This window comes from Equus quagga, chromosome 14 (assembly GCF_021613505.1).
Source record: "Equus quagga isolate Etosha38 chromosome 14, UCLA_HA_Equagga_1.0, whole genome shotgun sequence".
Classification (NCBI taxonomy): domain Eukaryota; kingdom Metazoa; phylum Chordata; class Mammalia; order Perissodactyla; family Equidae; genus Equus; species Equus quagga.
In genome coordinates this window covers 10662698-10685615 of record NC_060280.1, presented here as the reverse complement: position 1 = coordinate 10685615, position 22918 = coordinate 10662698, and the positions used below count along the sequence as shown (strand labels likewise).

Here is a 22918-nt window from a genome sequence, read left to right as displayed (position 1 = left end):
TCTCGTTATGACGCCCCTGCTGGGCCACCACACATTGCCCTCAGCGCCCTGGCACTGCCCACTCATGTCCCCTCTCGGTCCAGGCTTCCACGGTTGACTGTTCTGAGGCTGGTGGGCCTTTAAGTCCGAGACCATGAGTTCACTGATATTTTAGAAGAAGCTTGGCGTTCTAACAACTCTTATCAAGCCTGTTCAGGCTTGTTAAGAACAGGGATCAGGCACTATTAATGTGCACATTGTCCCCTTAATGGGGGGCCAAGACTAGTTATTATGAGGATTTGAAATTTAAAGTACTGTTACACTGTAGTCTCGTTATGGTGCCTCTTTAACTCTTAGGGAAAGTGAAGCCAGTCCAGCTCACAGGTCTTCCATCCAGGTCTCAGGATTTAAGGCGGCGTTTCTCCCTGCAAGTAAATTACTTACATGTTTTAAAAATGCAGGTTTGGGGGAAGGGGTGAATAGGAGGAGGACAGGGCATTTTTAGGGCAGTAAAACTGTATCTGTATGATACTTTGATGGTGGATACTGTAGGGGAGGAGGACATTTCCTCTCCCCAAATGTGGGTTCGTCTGGCCGGAGAATGAATTAAATTCACATGAGACAAAATAGCAAGAGAAAATTAAACAAAGCTTTATGAGGAACCATGGCCCGGGGCCTTTCTTCCCGAAGGAAGAAAGGGCACCGAAGAAGTGGGGTGCACACAGTTGTTATATACCCCCAAACAGGGTGTTTCACATGTGATTGAAATGTCCCTTTTACAACAGTCATGAGGCCGCTCTGTCAGCACAGCGCTTGATGGAGGCAGATAGGTCTGCTGTCTCCGTGAGCGCCGCAGGGTGGCAGGTGTGTTGCCTCGGGCTTGGGGGGGGCGGGGTCACAGATGAGCGCTGCAATCGGTTCCCAGCCTAAAGAAAGATGCTTAATCTTTAAGGAGACGCCAACGTTGGGAGGGAGAGGGAAGTCAGTTACAGGAGGTTACCAGAGAAGCACAATAAAATGCAGCTTTAAGTCCTTGCCTTTGGTATTGATTAAGAGTTTTTAGAGAGAAGGTCATCACCTTTCTTCTTCCTGGTACAGAGAGGGAGGCACCTTTTACAGATAGAGATTTACCTTACAAACGTAAATGTGTCCTAACAAAGGGCAAGTTCCATTCCTCAGAGCCTCCTTGCCTGTCCCAGTTTATCAAAAGCAATGAGCCTCAAATAATCCTGATGCCAAAGAGACATATCTTGGGGTGGCCAATTTCAGGTCCCCACAATACATAACTTTATGCTTAGTTTATCAAAACCCCTAGAGCTACACAACACAGAGTGAACCCTAATGTAAACTGTGGACTCGGATTAATAATGATGTATCAATTTGTTAGTGCCATCCAGTCGATTCCAACTCCTAGCGCCCCTGTGTACTGCAGAGCAGAACCCTGCTGGTCTTTTTGCACCATCCTCTCACCTTCCCACACTGTGTCAGACGGTGCTTCGCTACTATTCGTAGGGTTTTCATGGCCAATTTTCTTGGAAGGAGGTGGCCGGGTCCTTCTTCCTAGTCTGTCTAGTCTGGAAGCTCTGCTGAAACCTGTCCACCATGGGTGACCCTGCTGGTATGTGAAATACCGGGGGCATAGCTTTCAGCATCACAGCAACATGCAGCCCCCACAGTGTGACAAACAACAGACAGGTGGTGTGGTTCCCTGACCAGGAGATGAACCCAGGCCTCAGCGGTAAGAATGCCGCATCTTAACCACTAGGCCACCAAGGCTGGGTAATATATCAATATTATTAACAATGTCATTAATAATAATTAATAATGGTAGTTATCAAATAATTAGTAGTATCTAATAATAATAATGTATCAATATTGGTTCATCAGTTGTAACAAAGGTGTAATGCAAGGTGTTAATAAAAGGGGAAACTGGTGGCTGGGGAGAGGGGTATATGGGAACTCTACTTTCTGGGCAATTTCTCCATAAACCTCAAAATGCTCAAAAAAAGGGTCTATTTAAAAATTCAGGGATTTGGGCCCCACTAATGCCATTCTGCATCTATGAAGCTGGTGCCTTGGAATCTGCATTTTTTCTCAGGTTCCCCAGATGAGTCAGGTTTGAGAATTCCTGGACATCAGTCGATCTTCTCTCACCATCTGTTTCATTCCAAGAAGGAGCTTAAGGGGGCTCTGTCTAGAGCACTGTCTCCTGTGTGTTAGAGTGTGTTTCATCTTTCAGTAGGTGGACAAAAAGCTTCCTGCTAATGCTAGAAATAGTTGCTGCAATACCACACTGACAGTTGAACCACAATAAAGAGAATTCAGGCCAGACCAGATTCCAGACATGGGGACTATCAAGTTTCCAAAACGTGCGGCCTTTCTTCAGAAGGGTGCCTTGCCAGCTCCCGTTTGAAACCAGCGTAGTTATGGATTATAATGAAAATTTTACATCTGTGTATTTATTTCAATAGCAGTGATAATCCACTATTGTTATAATCCTTGGCTCTCCGTGTGACTAAGTGTGTATTTTGTTAGCCAAATTCTGGATTTTTTAAATTAAAATACTTGTGGCATTTATATGTATATAGATCCTAAAGTAAGCTAAACCAAAATGCTCTGGAAATCGATGCTACACGGAATTTCGTTGAACTTGTGAGAATTCACATTGCATCTTGCAAAAGACGCAAGGACCTCGGCAGCGTGCTTCATCACCACGCAGGAAGTTTCCCAGTGTATCAACCACTCCTCTGCTAGGAGTTTGGTGAGGGCAAGCCCAAACCCAAAGCAGTGGCAAGATGGAGTGTGTATGCTTGAAATTCAGAGTGACATGAGAGCTACAGCAATGCCACGTGCCGCTTCGGAGTCAGTGTATAGCAACACAAGCAGAAGCCCTGCTGTGTGGAATCTGTTCCAGAGTACGATGAAGGGACCAACGCAGCCAGGGTCCACCTCTGCCCCGACTCAGCCGTGGGGCGCTCACATGGGGCCTGCGAGGGGGCCCTGGGAGCCGACTCACACAGGATGCACATTTTGCACATACGTGAGATGAGGTCCATAGCTTTTGCCTGTTTTTCAAAGGGATCCACAAGCTAAGAAGAATTTCCAATTTAGACAGTCATCTCTAAACTGGTTTTGGTTGTGTAAAAAACAACTTAGTCCTCCATTAGACGTTGTATTTGTGTTTTAAATATAAGTATGCCACGTTACTGAAATATTGTTGTACACTATAAAACCTCCACAAAACTTGGGAATCAAAAGGCACATGATAAATATAAACAGAAGCCCTTTAGTTTTCACCCCCATGGGTCATCTTATGTCCCCCTCGGCACAGACCGCTGCCCGAGACCAGTGCTTCCCTTTCTTTAATGTGCGCTAGAGCCTCCTGGGGACTTGCTGAGCCTCAGAGGCTGATCCAGGAGGTCTGGGGTAACGTAGTTCTGAAAGTTGCCAGGTGATGATGCTGAAGCTGCTGGTCCATCGCCCATATTTTGAGTGGCAGGTAGAGGGCGAGGCATGTGCCGAGTTTTGTTGCAGTGACCCCGCCGTGTGCCGTCTGTTCTCTTCAAGCAGCTTTGCAGCACCTAGCTTTAGGAAATGGAGTCTGTGGCACAAGTTTCCCCCAGGGAGGCTTAAAGGGGGCCCCTGGGACCCTTTGACTTCTCCTTTACTCAGGCCTGCCTTTTCCTGCTGCTGCCTCTGTCCCCATGGCCTGTTGGAGCTGAGCTCTTGTCTGACTAGCTTAGCAACGTCTTTGTAGTGCTCCCCAGGGAGGCGTCTCTGGTGACTAGGCTAGCCAGAGGAGGCTCCAGACCTGAGCCCGCTCCACTTCTGCAGCAGCCTTGACTTCCTGCCACACCAGAATCAGAGAACCAAGCCGGGTTTTCCCAGGCTTCTGGCTCGCTTCACAGCCAGGACTCGGTGAAATGCAGAACGGCCAGGGAAAAGGCTGGTGCCCCTGGAGCGGTTGGTGACTCATGGCCATTGAAGCAACTTTCCTGCATTGATGTCTGTTTGTCATGGTCGTGCTCTGTGCTCTGAGCCAAGGCGTCTCATGGTGCGGCCTCAGGTGGCTGCTCCTGAGGGAAATAAGGGAAGACTTTGCTAGAGATGAAAATTGAACTCCCACGTCCTCCTCAAAAGAGCAAGATGCCAGCTTGGCGATGTCCTGAGGAGCCGGTGGTCCTAGTCCATGGCGGGCAACGGTGCTGAGAGCTGCCCCTGCCCTGTGTCCAGCAGAAGGTAGGAGCCTGGTGGGGTTCTCTGGGTCACATCTCCCCTCTGCAAGCAGAGGCATTGGAGGAGTTCCCCAAAAGACATGAAAACCAAAGAAATGTTTCCTGATTATTTGTGTTGTCTAGTCCGGGTTATCTACACTTAAACTCCTTTTATTACGGGGAAACCTAACTCAGAAAGACATTCTCACCTTAGTCTTTCTCTCCAAAGGCTGCTGTTGGTTTTGTCTCACTATGGGTCTATTTGGGCTGACCCACCAGGGAGAAGCAGCGGCCCGTGTTCTTTGTTTGGAACTCACCTTTATTTAATTTTAAAATATTAAGGATCTGCTGTGAGTTAGGGAATGAGACCACTCTGATACGTCCCTGCACTTGTCACTGGACGTGCAGGTGGGGGTGGGGTGGTAAATGAAACAGATCATATTTGCCTCAGCTTTTGTGCCTAAAAACTCTGAGGGAAAAGTGGTTTCCAAGTGTTACCTTAGTAAAATTTTAAGTGTTTGCCTAAATTTTAGGGCTGCAGTTTTATAATTAGCACTGAAAAATTAAATCCTGTTTTTTCCAAACACATTTTCCCATTTCAGATTTCTTCTTAAGTCAAATGCAGGGGCTTGTTTTCTCTCATTAAGATCGCCTTTCTTCAAAAGGATTCAGGCAGCGTTGTTAGACTAGCCTGTGGGTTTGTCCTTCTGTGACCCAGAGTGAAGTTTATTCATCTGACTTCTAAGAGGCCCTCAACTATGGGGATCCTTTACAGGTTTGACCAGAAATTCAGTTTACATCCTAATAAACTGGAGATCAAATGTCATGCCCTGTGTCATGGGGTAGACGAGCACTGGGAGAACATTTCTTGAGAGACACACGTTAGTGAAACTCACAACTCCAAGAGCTTTTCATCAGCCCACGTCATTGTTTTTAACAGAGCATGTGTTGACATACATGTTCCTAGTTTTATATTGATATTGGCAAGGAATGTTTTTATGTATATAATCCTTTCATTCCATTTTTCTTTGCTGTGTTCACATTTAAACCAAAAGTGTGTCCAAAAACTATAGACAGGTTGAGATGTCTTTGAAGAAGAGGAATCGCCTAGACTTGAATTTTTTTGTTTTTCTGTTTGTACTGCTTTCATGTCTTGCTTTTGAGGGTTTTTGTTTGTTTGTTTGTTTATGTTGGTGCTCTATTAGAAATGCACCTAACTCGGTCAGGTCAGTACATACGACTTTCACTTCCTGTCACCTCTCGCCTCCCCCAGTTCTTGACAGAAGATGGTTTCTTTTGAGTTTAGCTGAAAGTCAGTTTGTGTTACTCATACAGCCATGTTGAACTGTGAATCTGAGAATGAGGAGCCAGGCTTCCTCCTTCAGAAGGTGACTCACAAAGCCAGTTTCTCTTGTTCCACATCGTTGCCTCATTACAGTTAAAGAAGGAGAAGAACTCCATTGACTAAATGTTGGACTCAGAATCCGGCGTATTTGTTCGAACAGGTCCTATTAGATGCCAGAGCTTTTTCACAGCTGGTGTCAGTTACATAGGCTGTACCTATTTTGTTGAGAAAGTTCCTTGTAATAGGCATATTGCCCTCACAGGCCTCTCTTGGCTGGAGGCATGGTGAGGTCTACCCTACAAGTCTGGTCATTCCCCGAAGGTCTGGGATGACTCAGATTGGATTCAGACAAATGGTGCGTCCTGAAAAATCTATAGAAGGAAATATCAGTGAGAAGGTGCTCACCACAAGTGGAGTATTGAGTGACAGAAGTATCGACAAGTCAGCGTTCTCTTTGAAACAGAACCCAGAGCCCATTACTCATTCGCTTAGTACTGCCGTCGCTCCCCTGGCTTGTAGACAAGTGTGTCAACCCTACCGGGCATGCAAGCCCTTCCTGACTGTGCCCCAGGCCCCGTGCAGTCCAGCTCCTGTCTTTGTACTGATGCTCCAGCAGCAGTGAACTACTTACCCTTCTTGTAACTTACCCTCCTCTCATTTCTCTCTGCTTTTGTACACATTATCCATGTGCCTGGATGGATCCTCCTCCTTTCACTGGCAGACTCCTATGCACCCTTCAAGAGCCAGGTTAAATGGCCCTCCTCTGTGACTCCTTCCCCTGTGTGCTCAGAGCCTGTCATACATCCATCTGTAATACTGCTCTTCGTGTTTTTGTGGAGTCATCTGTTCGATGTCTGTGTCCCTTTTAGATGTTAAGCTCTGCCAGGGCAGGGACGAGGTCTTTTCATCTCTGTAACTGCAGCCTGGCACAGGGGCTGGTGTGTGATATTTGTGGAAAGGAAATGGAAGAAGGAAATGCAGAGTCACTGCTCTGTGATACGGGCCGGCACTGCTGCTGATAGTAACAGCAGCTGATAAATTACGTGCCCCAGGTGTACCGGCCCTGGGCTTTGTCCGCACGGTCTCATTTAACCCAGCACAGACATGTGAGGTTAATCTGGAGGGTCACCTGTCTTGCAGGTGAGGAAACTGAGACTCAAAGGAAACTACACTAAAAAGTGACAAAGCTGGGATTTGAACCATCCTACCTGCATTGTGGTCTTGACCTCAGTTTCATTTTCCTCATCTGAAAAAGATAGTAATATACTTGATAAGATCCTTTTGAAGAGGAAACATCATGACTTATGTGACAGCCTTGGTACAGTGCCCAGCTAGCGTCAGAAACCATGAGGTATTAATAATGACACAGACAGGGTCCCTCAGCTGGCAAGGGGCAGAGGAGACTTTGAACCCAGGTCTCTCTGACAACAGAGCTGTGTTCCTAACCCTGCTGCTCGTGGGCCACTCCAGGGCCCCAGCCTTGAAAAGAAAGAAAAACACCTCACAGAGCCCCTGTTTCTTTAGCAAAGGCTCCCACTCTCTCCCTCCAGGGGCTCTGGGGAAGCTGCGGAAGGTGGAGGTGGAGCCTCCTCCACCTGTCAGTGTAGAACTTGGGAGGATAATGTGCACATTGTTCAGTTGTTTGGCAGCTTACTCAGGACCCCACCAAGCAAACATTAGGATGTCACCAGCACCTCATTAGGCTCCAGCACTAATTATTTATTGCCCCAAAGACAAGGAAAGTGTGGCCCCGGTGCTCAGGGATTCAGTCCCTCGATCAGCTGGTTCCTTTCCTTGCGACTTCAGGCAGGTCACCGCATCTCCATCCAGCATGAGCCTCTGATACCGCTCCCAAAAATGGGGCTCAGCCATCAGTGCCTGCCTCCCAGAGCCTCCGGATCTTCGCGCTTTGAGAACGCAAGCCTTTTAACCCTCTGGTCAAGGGCTGGTGTTTGAGATCAGCACACCAGTGACTGCTTCCTCTGTAAATTGTGCTTTCTAAGGGATTAACTTGATTAAGGCAGTCTGTATTAATGTATTCAGTAGCCAATTCATGTACAAATTTGGGTTGAACAAAAAAAGTATGTTTTTCATTGAGACTAGAAGAGTTATTAAAATATATATGGAGCTTTTTGTAAAGCAGACTATTGTAATTGGTAGATAATGACTTAGAAATAAATATTTTGAATTAGAGTTTTGAGTGTGAGGCTGGTTCTAGTGACAGCTCTCTCCAGTGCTGTTCTCTCTCCCATAAAGATGACATTCAACAGAATTTGTTTTGAAGAATATTATAAAAAATATATGATTGAACACATGTTTACAAATCTCTGAAAGAAGATGGAAATTCCCCATTTTCCTAACCACTCATCCCTACTCCCTCCCTCTCTCTCTCTCTCTCTCACACACACACACACACACACAGAGTAAATGAAATAGATCTGCAAAGAAACTGGATCATTGTCAGATAAGTTGCATTCCATCCCTGGCTGTCAGTTCCTGGTGCGTTTGAGAAGGCAGAGCACCCTGATTTATCATTGCCCTTCCCCTCTGCCTAAACAGAATCAGAATTCCCAGCAGCAGTCGACAAGCCATGTTAACACATTCAATCCATCTCTCCAGGGCCCTCCCACCTTTATTGGTTGTCATTTTTCGACAAAACCACATTCCGCATGGGGGTCACCAGGCTGTGGGCTGCAGCCCGTGTCAGCATTCCATCTCTGACATGCTTATCAGGCTCTGCTCGCCGGCCTTCACAGAAAGCCAGGGCTGTGTATGTGTGGGCCTCGTCTACATGCCTGGGTGTGTGTAATTGCCCAACTGTGTGTGTTGTTTCACCAGCAATAAAAATCCAGCAGGGAAATGAATGCTAAAATTAGTTTGTTTGTCCTTTGACAAGATCTCCCCAGTTGAAAAATTTCTGTTTATCTATATGACTGGGCAGACTTTGCCAAATCAAAATTAACTGCCTTGCTTAATAGTGGAACAGATTGTGTTTTGAAGAGTTTCCACTGAATTCTCCTTGAAAGGACATTTGATCTAGAAACTCCAGCAAAGTCTGGCAAAGTTACTGCATTTGGTGTAGGTGATTTTTTTCTCCTTGTGCTAGTTGTAGGATGCACGCGTGTAGCCCACCGCTGGACCCTGGCTCACTACATCTGTTGGATGGGAGGATGGATGAATGGGTGGTGGGTTGGCAGATGGTTTAATTTGCCTTGCCACGGGTCTTAGATGTCAAGTCTGCTGATGCTTAAGAGGAAGGAAAACTCGTAATTGGTATTGTCATCCCAAAAAGTTTTTGCTAAACTCCACCCTATGACTGTGTCTTTGGCTTCGTTCACGGAACAAAAACAATATTTAACAAGCACTTAGTATGTGTTAGGCACGTGGGATATAGATTTGAACAAAATAAGAATAGTCCTCGCCTTCAAGGAGCTTACTGTAAAGAATGGGAGACGAGCATTAAAAAGTAATTATGCAAATAATAACTATAGCTGTAATCACTGTATTTGTTTTTCTGGTTTTTTTAGTTGAAATACTATTCATATACCATGAAATCCACCATTTTAAAGTGTAAAATTCAGTGGTTTTTAGTATATTCACAGAGTGCTTTTTTGTTTTTAAAATGATGTGGTTGAGTGAAACGTTCAGTCTGTTCTGCTGTTTTCTTGGCACAGCCTCAAACAGTTGGTCTGACTGACTCCAGCAGACTTCCCATTACTTGGCTGTGCATCCATCTGTGATCATTAATGTCATAACTAGGGGGTGGGGGACCTCAGAGAAGTTCAGTTCAGAATGGTCTCCTGGAAGCTGCCCTAAGGGGACGTTCGTCTGACCAATATGAAAGCTCCTTCTCACCCAAGATGGCTCCAGCGAGAGCTTCCTTCTCTGCCACTAACTTGAACTTACTGGTTCTGGGCGACCGCCACAGCATCTTTTTTTAATCAGTAAAAATGCTTTGAATGTGAAATAAAAATTGGGGTACAAAATTGCATGTATTTTGTAATACATAAAAAAATAGCAAAATGTTACATAATACATTAAAATAGAAATATGTTATTGGAGGAAAGAATAGACTAAAACTGGCCAAATGAAATTGTGGTTAAGATAATAAGATAACATTATGAGTGACTTTTTTTTCATTTGCTGGATGGAGCATTAGTTTCTTCATCTTTTTTTTTTTTTTAAGATTGGTACCTGAGCTAACATCTGTTGCCAATCTTCTTTTCTTTCTTTCTTTCTTCTTCTTCTCCCCAAAACCCCCCATACATAGTTGCGTATTCCACTTGTGGGTGCCTCTGGTTGTGCTGTGTGGGATGCCGCCTTAGCATGGCCTGATGAGCGGTGCCATGTCCACACCCAGGATCTGAACTGGTGAAACCCTGGGCCGCCAAAGCGGAGCGCACAACCTTAACCAGTCGGCCATGAGACCAGCCCCGATTCTTTATCTGTTTGAGTTTGTTTTTTTTTTCCCACAGCATCTTATAATTCCATTTTCTTAAGAGTATACCCCAAGAAGGTCCCAAAGAAGTCAAGGAAACTCAAGGATTGGGAACCCTCAGGATCTACGCTGTAGATTCTAAAGCTCAAATACCAGATGCAGTGAAACATTCCTTGATGTAGCTCAGCTGACTGTTCCAGGAAAATAACCATTCACTGGTCTTCTTACTCCATGTTCGTGACTTGAAATGTAAGACACTTGCATTTTCAGATACCTGACAGGTCTCTCTGTTGGGGCCCATGGGGGAAGAGAGGTATCCGAGTTCCCTGCCCCAGTTTTGCTTTGCCTTCCTGTTCTCTAAAGATGGGAGTAAGGACACGAGTGGTCTCCTTTATGGGGTATTTTGAAGGAGCCATGGTAGATGAGATGAAGCTGCTTTGAGCCTGAACTACCTCCTGCTGGTGGCTAAGCTCTCAGAAACCACTCTGGTTGGTGGACAGTCAGCCATCTATCCTGAGAGTTCCAGAAGTTTCTCCTCCCCTGGACAAAACTGATTACATCGGAAAATCGCTTTGTGGCGTCACCAAGAGATCTGAAAAAGAGTAAATTAGTGTTACTCAGGGAGTTTTCTGACAACCCCCTTAAAGACATGAGTATTGAAGGTGAAATTCACCATTGTGGGTACTTGAAGACGATGACAGCCCGAATCATGTCTTCCTTCTATAGGGTCTTATACAAATTGCAGAGCACTTTCATATTCCTAGTCTCACTGATTCTCTTGTGCACCTTGTGATGTGGAAAGACTGTGATATTTCCGTAGTGTAGATGGAAAAACCCAGGGCTGGAGAAACTACTTGTGCGTGATAACGAAGGTGGCTCTTCTATCCTCTGTATTTTCTTTCCACCTCTCTTAAAAGCTTGCCTACTTCCTCCACTGTTCTGTAATATTTTTCCCTATGATTTTCTAATGACTTGTCAGTTCCATTCACATTGCTTAGGTGAGACACCTGCTCGTGTACTGGCTGACATTAAAAAGAATGTCATGAGTACATCTGACAGTTAATTTTATTCACTAGTTCCCTTCTGCTTCATAGATTCCTGTGAGTTTGGGTTAATTAAGCCGAGTTCTATTTTTGCTAGCAAGCTGGTGATTCTTTGGGTTGAATCAGTGACTGAGCTACCCCTGGGCTGTGATCAGTGACGGAGCCTCGGGAAAGCCTCGGTTCCTGCCTCTCAGAGCACATAATGGCCACGTGGGGCGTCTGGACGTGAACGACAAGACTGCACGCGACTTGCTTTCGGCCACACATGTGCATCGTGCTCTTCTCCTTTTAAAGGTACATGACCGATGGTGGACTTGGCCTCTACACCCGCCGCCTGAACCGGCTTCCAGATGGGATGGCTGTGGTGCGGGAGACCCTGCAAAGAAATACCTCCCTGGGCCTCGGAGACGCTGACAGGTAAGCTCCCTCCGCTTGGGGTTGGCCGGGTGCAAAGGTCATCCCAGCGTGGCCTGAGGGTTGAGGGTGGTGATGTGGAGAGCGGTGGGCACTGCTTTAGCCAGGCGGAGGTTGGGAGGCCTGGAAGCGGTGCCCCGTTAGGAGCCGGCACAGCAGGCAGGGGTGCTGCTCAAGAGTTCTGGAGTCCTGCTTCTGCTGAGTGGGGTGCTTCTGACAGCAGGACGAGGGAGTTCAGGCTTGGATGGTTTCTGTTGTTGTTTTGACTGTTGCTGCTACATCTTCATCAGTTCAGCAGGCCCCAGGGAGCTGCTCTGCTTCCCGTTAGCCGGCTTTCTAGGTACTGCACCTTGGTACAGAGTCCCTGGGGATGCACGGAAGGGAGCTCTCCTGGCCTTGCCTGAGCAGGCTTCACCGTAGCCGCCTGCTGCCTGGCAATAGGAGGCAGGGCTGAAGGAGGTAGGTTTACATGGCACATGCTGAGCAGTTGACATTATACTCACAGGTCTTCACTGCTGCCACCATCAGAGACAGAGAGAGTTTCAGAAAACACTACAATAAAGAGAGAGGATTACTTGGCCTCCAGGTTTCTAGTCCTTACTCTGACACACACTGCTTCTATGACCATGAGCAATCGATTAAAAGGGGCTTGGACGGTATGATTTCCAAGGTCCCTTCCAGCTCTGAAGTGCTGTATTTCTAGATGCCAATACCCTTTAATGATCTGACTGTTGAAGGATTTTTCTGCATACTTGACCTCTTGCTACATCTGGCTTGATGAGACGTGGAATTAGATGGGAGTGGTCTGAAATCACTACACTCTTTTGGGTGCTAAGCCTTATGTGTCAGAAAGCCAAATATTTGTAGCCCAAGTCCAGCTTCTTGCTGTCCTCTTCGCAGGACATACTCTTCACAAAGAGCTAAGTGACTTCTGTAGTTCTCTGGCTTCAGAGAAACAGGGCAGGATGCTAAAGAGACAGACCCTGAGGTTACCCCCGGAAGTGGAATTTGCCGAAGAGGAATCTTCACCTTCTCTCAGGGAAGCTGGGACGCTCGGGCTGGTAAAGAGCAATGAATTCATTGTCAGGAACTTGGGATCCGGCCCAGGCTCTGCCACTGACTTGAACACATCCTTCTCAGAGTCCAGGGCGGTGATTTATGCCAGAAGTGACAAAAGGCTTGCCACTACAGTGCCAGCTCAAGTCAGCTTTTTTCCTGTAATTAATTTTTTTTAAAGTATTGGTTTGAAAGTTCCATAGAAAGATGAACCATTTGAGAACTGCTCTTTCTAAGGCTAAAACTCTAACTAAAATCTCTAAAGCAGATATTATCAGGAGAAAAAAAAATCAGTGGTCGTAACACCCCACTGGAGATTTCACAATTTATCAAATTATTTTGCTCATTTGGCTTCTGCTGTAAACATGTAGTTGGTTAGTAAATCTACTAGCATAAAATGCAGGCCTGACAAGGTACATTTCCCCATGTAGCCAAAGAAAAATCTGCGCTCGGCAGTTTAATTTAACGCTTCCTTGCAGGGTTAATGGAATTATTATAGATCACAGCTGAGCTTGTTTCTGCTTTTGGAGGGGGAGGGTTTGGGTGGGAGCTGGAAAGATGGATAGCATTTGTGTTGTTCCAGTTCAGCCTCTATGGTGGGAACAAATGGAGGGCAGTGTCTTCTGGTTCTCCCCAGACAAAAATGCTCACTTGTGACTGTTTAAGACTGAATGGATAGCTAACAGGCTTTTAAAGAAAGAATTCAGGTGGCTTTTGAAAAAAATATAGGATTTAATAATGCTTATAAATTTCCTATTTTATATAAGTTTTGACTTGTAGGCAGTGAGATATTTTGCATTGTTCTGGAATATGTTAAATTTCTTCCATCTCCGAAGTTATTGTAAACAGACCATACTAATGCTTCATCTTTGGCTAAGTTGAAACGGCAGTAGATTTGTTTCTATAAGTTCTTCTTGTAAATCTCTTCCAAAAACTATATTCTGGATGAGTGTTTCCCAAAGTGGGAGGCTAACATTAGTAGTATAGGAAATAATTTTAGATGGTAGACAGCAAAATATTTCTTTTCAAAAATTACATTTTTATTTTAAAAAACTTATTACTAGCGCATCAAACCAGTGATTTTACAAATATTGCTGAGGGTAAGGATAGTGTAGGCTTGAGACAATTTAATGTGACATATCAAGGAAGAATATCACAGATGGTGTGCAGGTAAGTTAAAAGAAAATGATAATATACAAATGGCTACAGGTTAGGTAATCCTGTTCTTGTCCCTGTAATTGAAAATATGTTCTTTAAATAATTTAAATTAGACAAGTGAAAAAATGCCAAGAACCCAGCACCTTTCCAGAATTCTTCCTTTTTAACCTAAAAAGAGAAGGTGGCAGAGCTATTTCCAGAAAGTTCTCTTTTTATTTATTTATTTTTTTTGAGTAAGATTAGCCCTGAGCTAACTACTGCCAATCCTCCTCTTTTTGCTGAGGAAGACTGGCCCTGAGCTAACATCTATGCCCATCTTCCTCTACTTTCTATGTGGGACGCCTACCACAGCATGGCTTGCCAAGCAGTGCCATGTCCACACCCGGGATCCAAACGGGCGAACCCTGGGCCGCTGAAGCATAAAGTGCGCGCTTAACCGCTGCGCCACCAGGCCGGCCCCTCCAGGAAGTTCTTTATAAAAAGATGGCCGTCCTTAAGGACTCACACACAAAGAGCAGACTACCTGGGTTCCACACAGGAAGTGGAAAAGTACTGAAAGGTGAGACCCAGTCAGACCTCAGCCAAGCGAAGCCGGCGTCAGAAGGGCATGTGGCCTCCTAACGCGAGCAGAGGGTCATTACCTCCCAGGGCAGCTGGGAGAGCAGCTCTTCGGGGGTAGGGCCTAAAGGATGCTGACCTACCAGACCTTGGCTGTTCGCGACAGGACGTGGCTGGGCTATCTTCAGGGTTATTAAAAGTAACTGATAGGAATGTGTACCTTCAGAGCCTGGGAGATAGGGACCCTGTCAGTTTGTGCGTCTCGTGTGTCACCAGCCGGCTTCTGAGAATAATAAATGACGATAGTAAATTCAAGATGCCGAGGCTGCCCTTGATCTCTTGTCACTCTCCAGGGTTGCCACCCCTGGCTCCAGCTTTTCCCTGATAGTCATCAGTGGCTACTTCCAGCAAACTAGAGCCAGCCGGCTGAGAAGGGAGGATCAAAAGGGACAAATGGAGGTGGCTTCTTACAAGTCATAGGCCCCAGATAACAGACAAATAGAGCTTTGGCATGGACTTCTCTGAACTGGCAGCCTGGGAGGGAGAAGCACTATGACAAGAAGGGCCAAGAGCCTGGGCTCACAGACAGTCATGTGGTTTGTGGAGGTCCTACAGTTCCTCCGTGCACTGCTGTCCTCTCAGAACCCATCGAAAGTTCTTGAATTCCAGTGAGTTGAGTGCTTTCAAACGCTTAAAGCTCAGCTCTGGGAAAGTTTCTGCTCCCAAGTCTCTCTCTTTTTTTTTTTTTTTTTGGCTTGAGGAAGATTTGCCCTAACAGCTAACATCTGTGCCATTCTTCCTCTCTTTTGTATCTTTTGTATATGGGTTGCTGCCACAGCATGGCCGCTGACAAATGGTGTGGGTCCACGCTCAGGAACCAAACTCAGGCTAGCAAAGCAGAGCACACCAAACTTAAAAACTAGGCTGTGAGGCCAGCCCCTTCAGTCCCTTTCTTTGTCCCTGCAAAGCATTGCTGTGCTCACAGCCCCTCCGTCGTCCCCCTCTGCTTTAGCACGAAGTGGCCAGCAGTTGAGTGCTTCTCCTACGCGGCATCCTGGGTCCTGAGTCAGTGAGAGCGCGAGGAGGACAGAAGGCAGGTGCGCTGCGCACGTCATCAGGAGGACGGCTTCAGAATTACTTGTCAACTTCCCTAAACCATTGGAACTCTTGTGGAACTCCAGTGGCTTTTATTAATTTAGGTAGCGATAAAAATAGCAAAAAACGAATGCCTCGTGGTGAGGCGTCAGCCTGAGACTTGAACAAAGTGAAAATCGCGCTCTGATGTCATGCCGAGAAAACAAGCAGGAAGGAGACACTGTTTCTCTCCTCGTCTCAAGGTTTTCGTTGCCCTCCCAGCTCCGACTGGCTTAGGTGTTGAGACAGCACTTTCAGTTAAGATTCTGAGTCACTGCACACGCTCCACTGTCTGCATTTGGAGCCCTGACCTCGGTGCTCAGAGCCGTCCTAGTTTCAGCTTGAATTGGGAGTCCCACAGGGTGAGGGCGTAACTATGCAACCTGGTATTTGACCAGCCTGCCAAGCCTGCCTTCCTTCCTCGCCGGGAGTGTCACAAGATCTCCGAGAGCCCGGGGCACTGCTTGGCTTTGTGATTTGTGTGGAACAAGGTGGCCTCCTGGCACCATGCAGTGCATTCACAGATTCAGGCCCGACCTGGAGAGAGGAGTTTAATCCAGGCCAGAGGTCCCCAGCCAGCAGATGGAATTGGTAGGAGCCCTTGCCTGGTGTGAGGTCCCCAGCCCAGTTATTTCTTAGGCATAGACCCTGCTGGGATATGCACACGAGAGGGAGCACAAATGGAAATGACTCTTCCCTTAGCACCCCCTTCCAAGCCTGTGGTAGGCAGAATAATGGCCCCCCAAAGATGTCCATGACCTAATTCCCAGAACCTATGGATATGTTATGCTATGTGGCCAGTAGAAATCAAGGTTTGCTTATCAGCTGACCTTTAGATGGAGAGAAAACCCTGGGTTATCCAGGTGGGCCCAGTGTGATCACAGGGTCCTCACAGGTGGAGGAGGCAGGCAGGAGAGGAGGGCACAGTGATGAGATGGGACAGGGACCCCACCTGCCCTTGCTGGCTTTGAAGTTGGAGGAAGGGATGCGGCCAAGGAAGGGGGCAGCCTCTAGAAAGGGGAAAAGGCCGGGGAGCAGACGCCCTTCTAGACCTCCAGAAAGGAAGGCAGCCGTGCCCACGCCCACGGTTTCAATCCGTGAGACCCAAGTCAGACTTGTGCTTCGCAGAACTGCAAGACAGGACATTCTGGTGAGTTTTACCCACCACGTTTATGGTAATTTGTTATGGCAGCGATTGAAAACTAATACAAACCCTTATCAGAAAGTAATAAAGACAATCATAGTTGCCATTTCCTGACGGATTGCTATATACCAGGAACTGTGCCAGGCACCTTACAGACATTGTCATTTACCGCTAATCCTGACCCTTGAGGGAGATGTTATCCTAGTTTCATGGACTTGAACAGTGGTGCACAGAGAAGGTCAGTAAATGGGCTGAAGGTTATACACACCAAACACGTGTCCAAGCTGGGAGTGAGACCTAGGCCTGCCAGACGCCTCCCACACCCGATGCTCTAACCACCTAACACACTGCCTGCTTAGGGAGCCCTCCTACGGAGATTCTTCATTCCCTAGCTCTTATCCCATCATTGATCTCAAGCCTCAGGCCCTTTCTTATTCAAAGCTGGGCTGGTTTACTCCTTGGCCTCCTTGCCAAGGGGGGAGGAGCTGGGGAGATGCTTGTTTGTGAATTCTGACAGTGCTGCAAACTTGTGCTGTTAGCTGCGGGAGGAGGCCACGATTTCAAGATCCCGGCCAGGGCTCGCGCTTCCCTTTAGTGGTCCAGGAAATCCAGGGCCCCCAGAATCTGCAGAGATCCTGCACCCATTTGAAAAATTCTCTTTCCTGGTTCTGGCTAACCACTCTGTGGTCCCTGAGGCATTGCTGGGGTTTCTGTTCCCAGAGTCTGGGGTCTGCAGGCCTCCATGGCTGGGCCGTGGTTGAGGAGGACCCCCCAGAAATCCCTGCCTCCCCTCACTGTCTCCCTCTGTGTCTGTTGTGGACTGTGAGCTCCTAAGCTCACCGTCGCCAAGGAAGGTAAGGAGGAGTTCCCCCCATGTGGTGGGATGAGAGAATGTGGATCTGTACCACCCAACATCAGAGCCACCAGCGAAACATGGCCATGGAAACATAAGATCAACATATGTTAAAAGCTCCATTCCTTCGTCACCCTAGCCATATTTCCAGTGCTCCCAGGTCCCATGTGGTTCATGCTTCCCCATCGGATGGTGCAGAGAACATTTCCATCACTACAGAAAGGTCCTTAGAACAGCGCTCATAGAGACAGCTCCGTTGTATTTCAGAAGGCAGCTGTGGAAGAGAGAGAACACGTGGGGTTTGCTGTAGGGAGACCCTGGTGCTGGTCCTCACGCTCTCGGGCCAGTTGCTCAACTCCCCGAGTTCGGGGTTTTGTCTCTAAAATGAGGACGGTGTTCACATGCATCTCTCGGGACCACTGTGAGGCACACACGAGGTGCAGGTGGGGAAAGGGGTTTGTAAAAACCAAACAAGGAGGAACACTGGGGTTATTCTGCGGTCCTGCGAGCCGTGCAGGGCAATCTGGGCTCCACCCCTCTGCAGCTCCCTTTTCTTTATATTTAATTAACTAATTGGTAGTTAAGCCCTCTTCTTTTTATAATAGCTTAGAGTAACTACATATAATAAAAGAACAATTGTGGATTAAAGGAATGAAGCATTAGGACAGGGGGGAAATGTAAGTTAGAATATGACAGGTAGAAAATGGGGAAAATTGAGAATACACATGCACTAACCATAAGGTCCTACATGGTTGCATGATTGAGCGGTAATTCAGCATTGAGCTCCCTACTGGCCTAAGTGAAAATGCACTTTGCCTTGCTTTCCCCTCCCTTCCTGACTTCTCCCCTGTGCTTTTGTCTTCATCTTTCCTTGTGTGGGTCAGTCAGTCGATGTCTCTCTCTCTCCTTCTTGCCTCTCCTGACTACCTTACAACTGCCTGTTATACCCACTGGTGCCCCTGAGCGTTTTCTCAGTCCTGCCTTCAAGGTTGTACTCACTTTCTTGGACAAGACGATGCCTCTAGCTCGGTGCCCAACAACGGTGATCTCTCGTTTCCTTTTCGCCCTTTCCACTATCTTCTCCTGTTTGCATATAGGGAGGGAAACAAAGGAGGAGAGAGGGAAAGTCTCTTTCATTTTCAAGCTCGCAAAAGGAGCCTTGGAGGCAAATCTCTATTTCCGAGGTAACAGGGTAATAATTATTGCATTGGCCTTTCCCGGGGGCCTCTTATCTGCTGGTACCACTGGCTTCCTTTTTAAGTAAGAGCTGCTGCTTGTGGAATGCATTGGTGGGCAGGGGCCACCTGTGCTGAGCAGGGGGGTGCTGACAGGAAGCAAGCCATCTGCACCTTAAGCCACAAAGGAATTCTCCCAGAGGCAGTAAAGAGAAGAGAAAGAATAGTCTGCGGAGTATCACTTCTCGTGCAGGCGGTGTTTTCACTTAAAAAAAAGAGAAAAAGGCAATAAGTGGCCCCATGAGACTCTCCCACTCCCTGATGTCACCCAACTTCATAACTTTGTTCCAGGTTATAGTGTGTGTGTGTGTGTGTGTGTGTGTGTGTGTGTGTGTGTGTTGGGGAGCAAGGAGCACAATCTCCCCCAAAGTACGTTTTCCAAAAGTGGTTCGTTTTCAGTAGTTGTTTAAAGGTAATTTGTAGACTTGATGGTGGTTCAAAGTATGGATGAGAAGACGTTCAGCAACATGAAAGCAAGAATGAGAGGCCAAAGAGAAAAGGCAAAGGGGCACCTTATTCTGAGCTTACTCCCCCAGCAACCCAAAACATAGGCCCAACCACAGCTCAGAATCTGACTACACCTGTGCCCTGCAACAGGCAATAAACACCATCATGTGCTTTAATCCAGGTACCTGGGCAAGTCTTTGCATTGGCCAGGAGAGGATAGTTTGTGCTGTGTAACAAACAACTCCAAAAACCCTGCCCTCACTCTGGCCATTGCAGCTCAGTGGGAGGCGTGTTGTCCATCGCTGTCACTTTAGGACCCAGCGTGCTAGAGGGACTACAGTTGAAAGCATTGACAATCCCCATGACAAAGAGAAAGAGCATGGTGAGCCACACACTGTCTCTTAAAGCTTCAGCTCGGAAGTGGCCCATGTAACTTCCACTCATCATTGGCCAAAGCAGGTCACATGGCTGCACTTAATTCAAAGGAGGAGAGAAGTACAATTCTACCACGTGCCCGAGAGAACAGAAAATAGATGGCGAACTGCACTGGTGACTCTCATTGTTTTATTACATCCAAGTCACAGCCTGAGCTTAATGCCACCCCTCCCCATTGTTTAACCAACTCTGTATCATTCAGTTCATTACATATTTACTACATAGCTATCAGATGCCGGGCAGTGTGCCACCCAGTCTGACCGACGGCCTCTAGCAGTTCCTCCGAGTGGGAGAAAGTGAGTGAGTGGATGAGGGACTCGATGACTGAATTGGTTAAGGAATTTTAACCAGTGCTATGGGTCAGTTGTAGTTCAACAAAGTGTTTGGACTGTGTTTTGATATGTGACAGCTTACAGAAGATGCTGATGTTTGTTTAATGTTGACTGAGTGCCTACTATGTGCCAGGTCCCGGGGATGCAAAGATGAGTAGGACATAGTCTCTGCTCCCAAGAAGCTTGCAATTAGACACAGGGGAGAGAGCCTAAATAAGCCGTGCTGTAGAGCCTGTCACCGCTTGCTGTGGAAGGAGGAAGGGCCGGGAATACCCTTGTGGGCGGCATGTCATCCCACATTGGGAACTTGCAGTCCTTGTAATAAAGTGCAGGAGGTTTCTTTTCCTGTCGGGGATGATTTGAAAAATCCTTTAGAAACATTACCCAAGTGTCAAAATGGGCCCGCTTATCTCATCTTCCGTTTGGGATTTTCTTTTTGTTTCCTTTAATATCTTTTGTCGCTTTGAAGAGCATCCTAGCCATGATTTCTGTCACTGAAATGTAAGATGTGATTGAAATAAGCCCGGTGTATAAGGCCGCCCTTACACTGGCCTGTGGAAGTGTCCCTGGTTACAGTGTAACCTTTAGCTTGGTCACGCTGGACAGCTGCGCCAGCCTGGAGTTTTTCTTCAGTTACCTGGCGTGTAAATGTGTTTCCCAACGCTGCCTCTCCTAAGCCAGTTCAGGTCGAACAGAAGCTTACAGTGCAAGGCCGGGTGAAGGGGACCTTCAGAACCACCAGTTGCAGCCCTCTCACTCTGCCAGTGAGCAAGTTGAAGCCCAGGGTGATCGCTGGTGGCGCGATGACCACTCCGTCCTCCAGGCTTCAGAGAGCAGGGTCATCTCAGTGCGAGTTTGGAAAGCACGAACTCCGAGTAACTCTGATGAAAGCATGCGTTCTCTCTTTGGTGATGATTATGCATGCAGCGTATGCAGGGGGGGGAGGCGTGCACTAGGAGCCAGGAAACCTGGGCCTGCACCTGGTTCTGCCACTGTTGAACACCTTGGGCAAGATGCTGCCCCCCACACCTCCCGCTTCTTCATGTGTGTGGTCAGACCTGCTGATGTTTGAGGTCCTGCAGCTCCTGTGAGTCAGTGTTCTTGTTTGTCACTTGAAGGGCAGAGCTAACAGAATGACTCAGGAGTGTAGCTCATCCGTGCAGCGCAGGGGCCCATGAAGTTTCCGTCTCATAGTGGTGATGACGAATGTCGTTGTGTGATGGTGTCTCAGGAGTGCGATTCTCGCGCAAGGCCCCTGGTGTGCACAGATGCAGCGGGCCGAGGGGCCCCATCTTCTGCACGCGGCAGACCTCTTCCAGAGGAGAGCGAGCCTCGAGGTCTGCCCTCCCTGTGCTGCAGAGCGAGGCCTGCTGTTGTTGCTGATGGCAGAGACGGGATAATGCCCAGGGCTGGGAGACCAGAATGCAATCCTCCGAAAGGGAAGCAGGGCAGACAGAGCTGCGATCGAGAGCAGTGGGCCCTGTACCTTTCTGATACTTTGGGGAAGATCTATCCTGTATTGCAATGGGTTTTGCTCAAACTTGGAGCTTCACCAGAATTATTTTAGGAGTTGAAGCTCATGGGATTGTAGTCTTATTTTCATCCAGATAAAATTCCAAGTGACTCATAAGCAGTGAATTGTATTTATTTTGGTGGGGGTTTTGACTCGGGGTTTAATCAGACTTGGATGTGCGTTATTGCCTAAATCAGCACTAACAGTGGGCGCTGCCTGTGCGGAGGTGGGGGTCAGCCTTGGGAACGGACCGAGTCGGGGGGCTTGGAGGGACTTGTGTGCTGTGGGTTTTCATGCAGTTGGCAGGCTTTGCATGGTGCACCCGAGTCCTGGAGGGCAAAACAGCACTTGGAGTGGGTTTATACAAGGAGACCATGACTTGTCCAGATAAGAGAACAGGCTCCAAATGGTGACATTCCTTCCCCAAAGCCAAAGTGCTGTAAGGGGCAACGATAGAATTTGAATTCACATGTCTCTGGGCACAAAACCTTTGCTTTCGATCATTGTGCTTGCCTCCCTCTTTGTTCAAAGCCTTGGTTGCCGTCTCTGCTGAAGGTGAACCTCACTTGGAGCTATGTGAGTAATCGGTGAGCATCTCCTTAGAGCTGTGCACCACCTGAGGTGCTGGCCAAGGTGACAGCATCTGGGCCACTGATCTTGAGGGCAGTCCCCTTCCTGGGTCTCATTTTCCCCCTCTGGGAAGCTCAGCAAAAGGAAAGCCCAGGAGCGCAGCCTCGGCTCAGACCAGGCTCTCTGTTGCTAAGGGAACTCCATCTCTTACTTAGGAGGACTTTAGGGATCCTCGAAGCTGTGGGTGTAATAGCTTCGTCTTAAGAACATTTAACTACGTCAGTACCAGAACCTCCAACAAAGGCTTCAGAGTGGCCTTTGTCATCTTGATCACACCTGGTGGCCTTCAGGCTCTGCCTCCACCAGGGTCTGTCTTCTCCGGCGAGTGGCCCTTGTTCCAGACCCCTGTGGCTTTTCCGTGTCTCAGTACTACAGGAAGAGGAGGCTGGCTTTGTCTGTTCCGGCTGTAGCCCCCTTGTTTTCCCTTGTCCGCTGTGTGCTTTGATTTATCTCCCTCATTAATTCCTGGTGCTCAGGACTGTAAAATTGCCTGAAATGAGATCTGAAGAGAGACTCTGACATTTTGAGGGATGTTGCGAGATAGTGGGGAGGAGATTAAATAGGGACTGAGGGAAATGAAGTGGTTGCATGGCTCAGTGGGCTCAAACCCCCCACTCAAGGATTTCTATCGTCGCCCTGCCCTTTAGCGTGCCCTGAGATTTGGAGAGAGGAGCTCACAACCCTAGTTTCCAGTGGCAAAATGAAGCTTAAAAAAAAAAATCCTCCTAGAAGGCGAGTGCAGGAGCCACTTTGGGTGCCCTACAGTCAGCCAGAAGCTGGCTTCACTGGCTGTGTACTATGGGAAGATGAGGGTAGATCTCCAGGTACCCTCTGCCTTGTGCTGTAGGAGTTCTCGTTGGGAGAAGGGGTCCATTTGTCCATTGCCGGTGTGGGAACAGCTCAGGAGAACTCTGACTACACCAGAGATGGAGGTCCCTGGAGAGGCTGCCTGGACTCCTCCACAGGACTCTCGGCGGTTTGCAATCTGTG

At 47.6% G+C, this 22918-nt stretch overlaps 1 protein-coding gene across 7 annotated transcripts in view; it reads left to right on the top strand.

The window, feature by feature from the left end:
* NAV2 (neuron navigator 2) overlaps positions 1–22918 on the top strand; it is a 390162-nt gene that overhangs the window by 258748 nt on the left and 108496 nt on the right. For all 7 annotated transcript variants that reach the window (XM_046685992.1, XM_046685993.1, XM_046685991.1 and 4 more), the window contains exon 11: positions 11314–11436. In XM_046685992.1, the coding sequence (XP_046541948.1) occupies positions 11314–11436 (123 nt within the window). The remainder of the gene's footprint in view (positions 1–11313; positions 11437–22918) is intronic.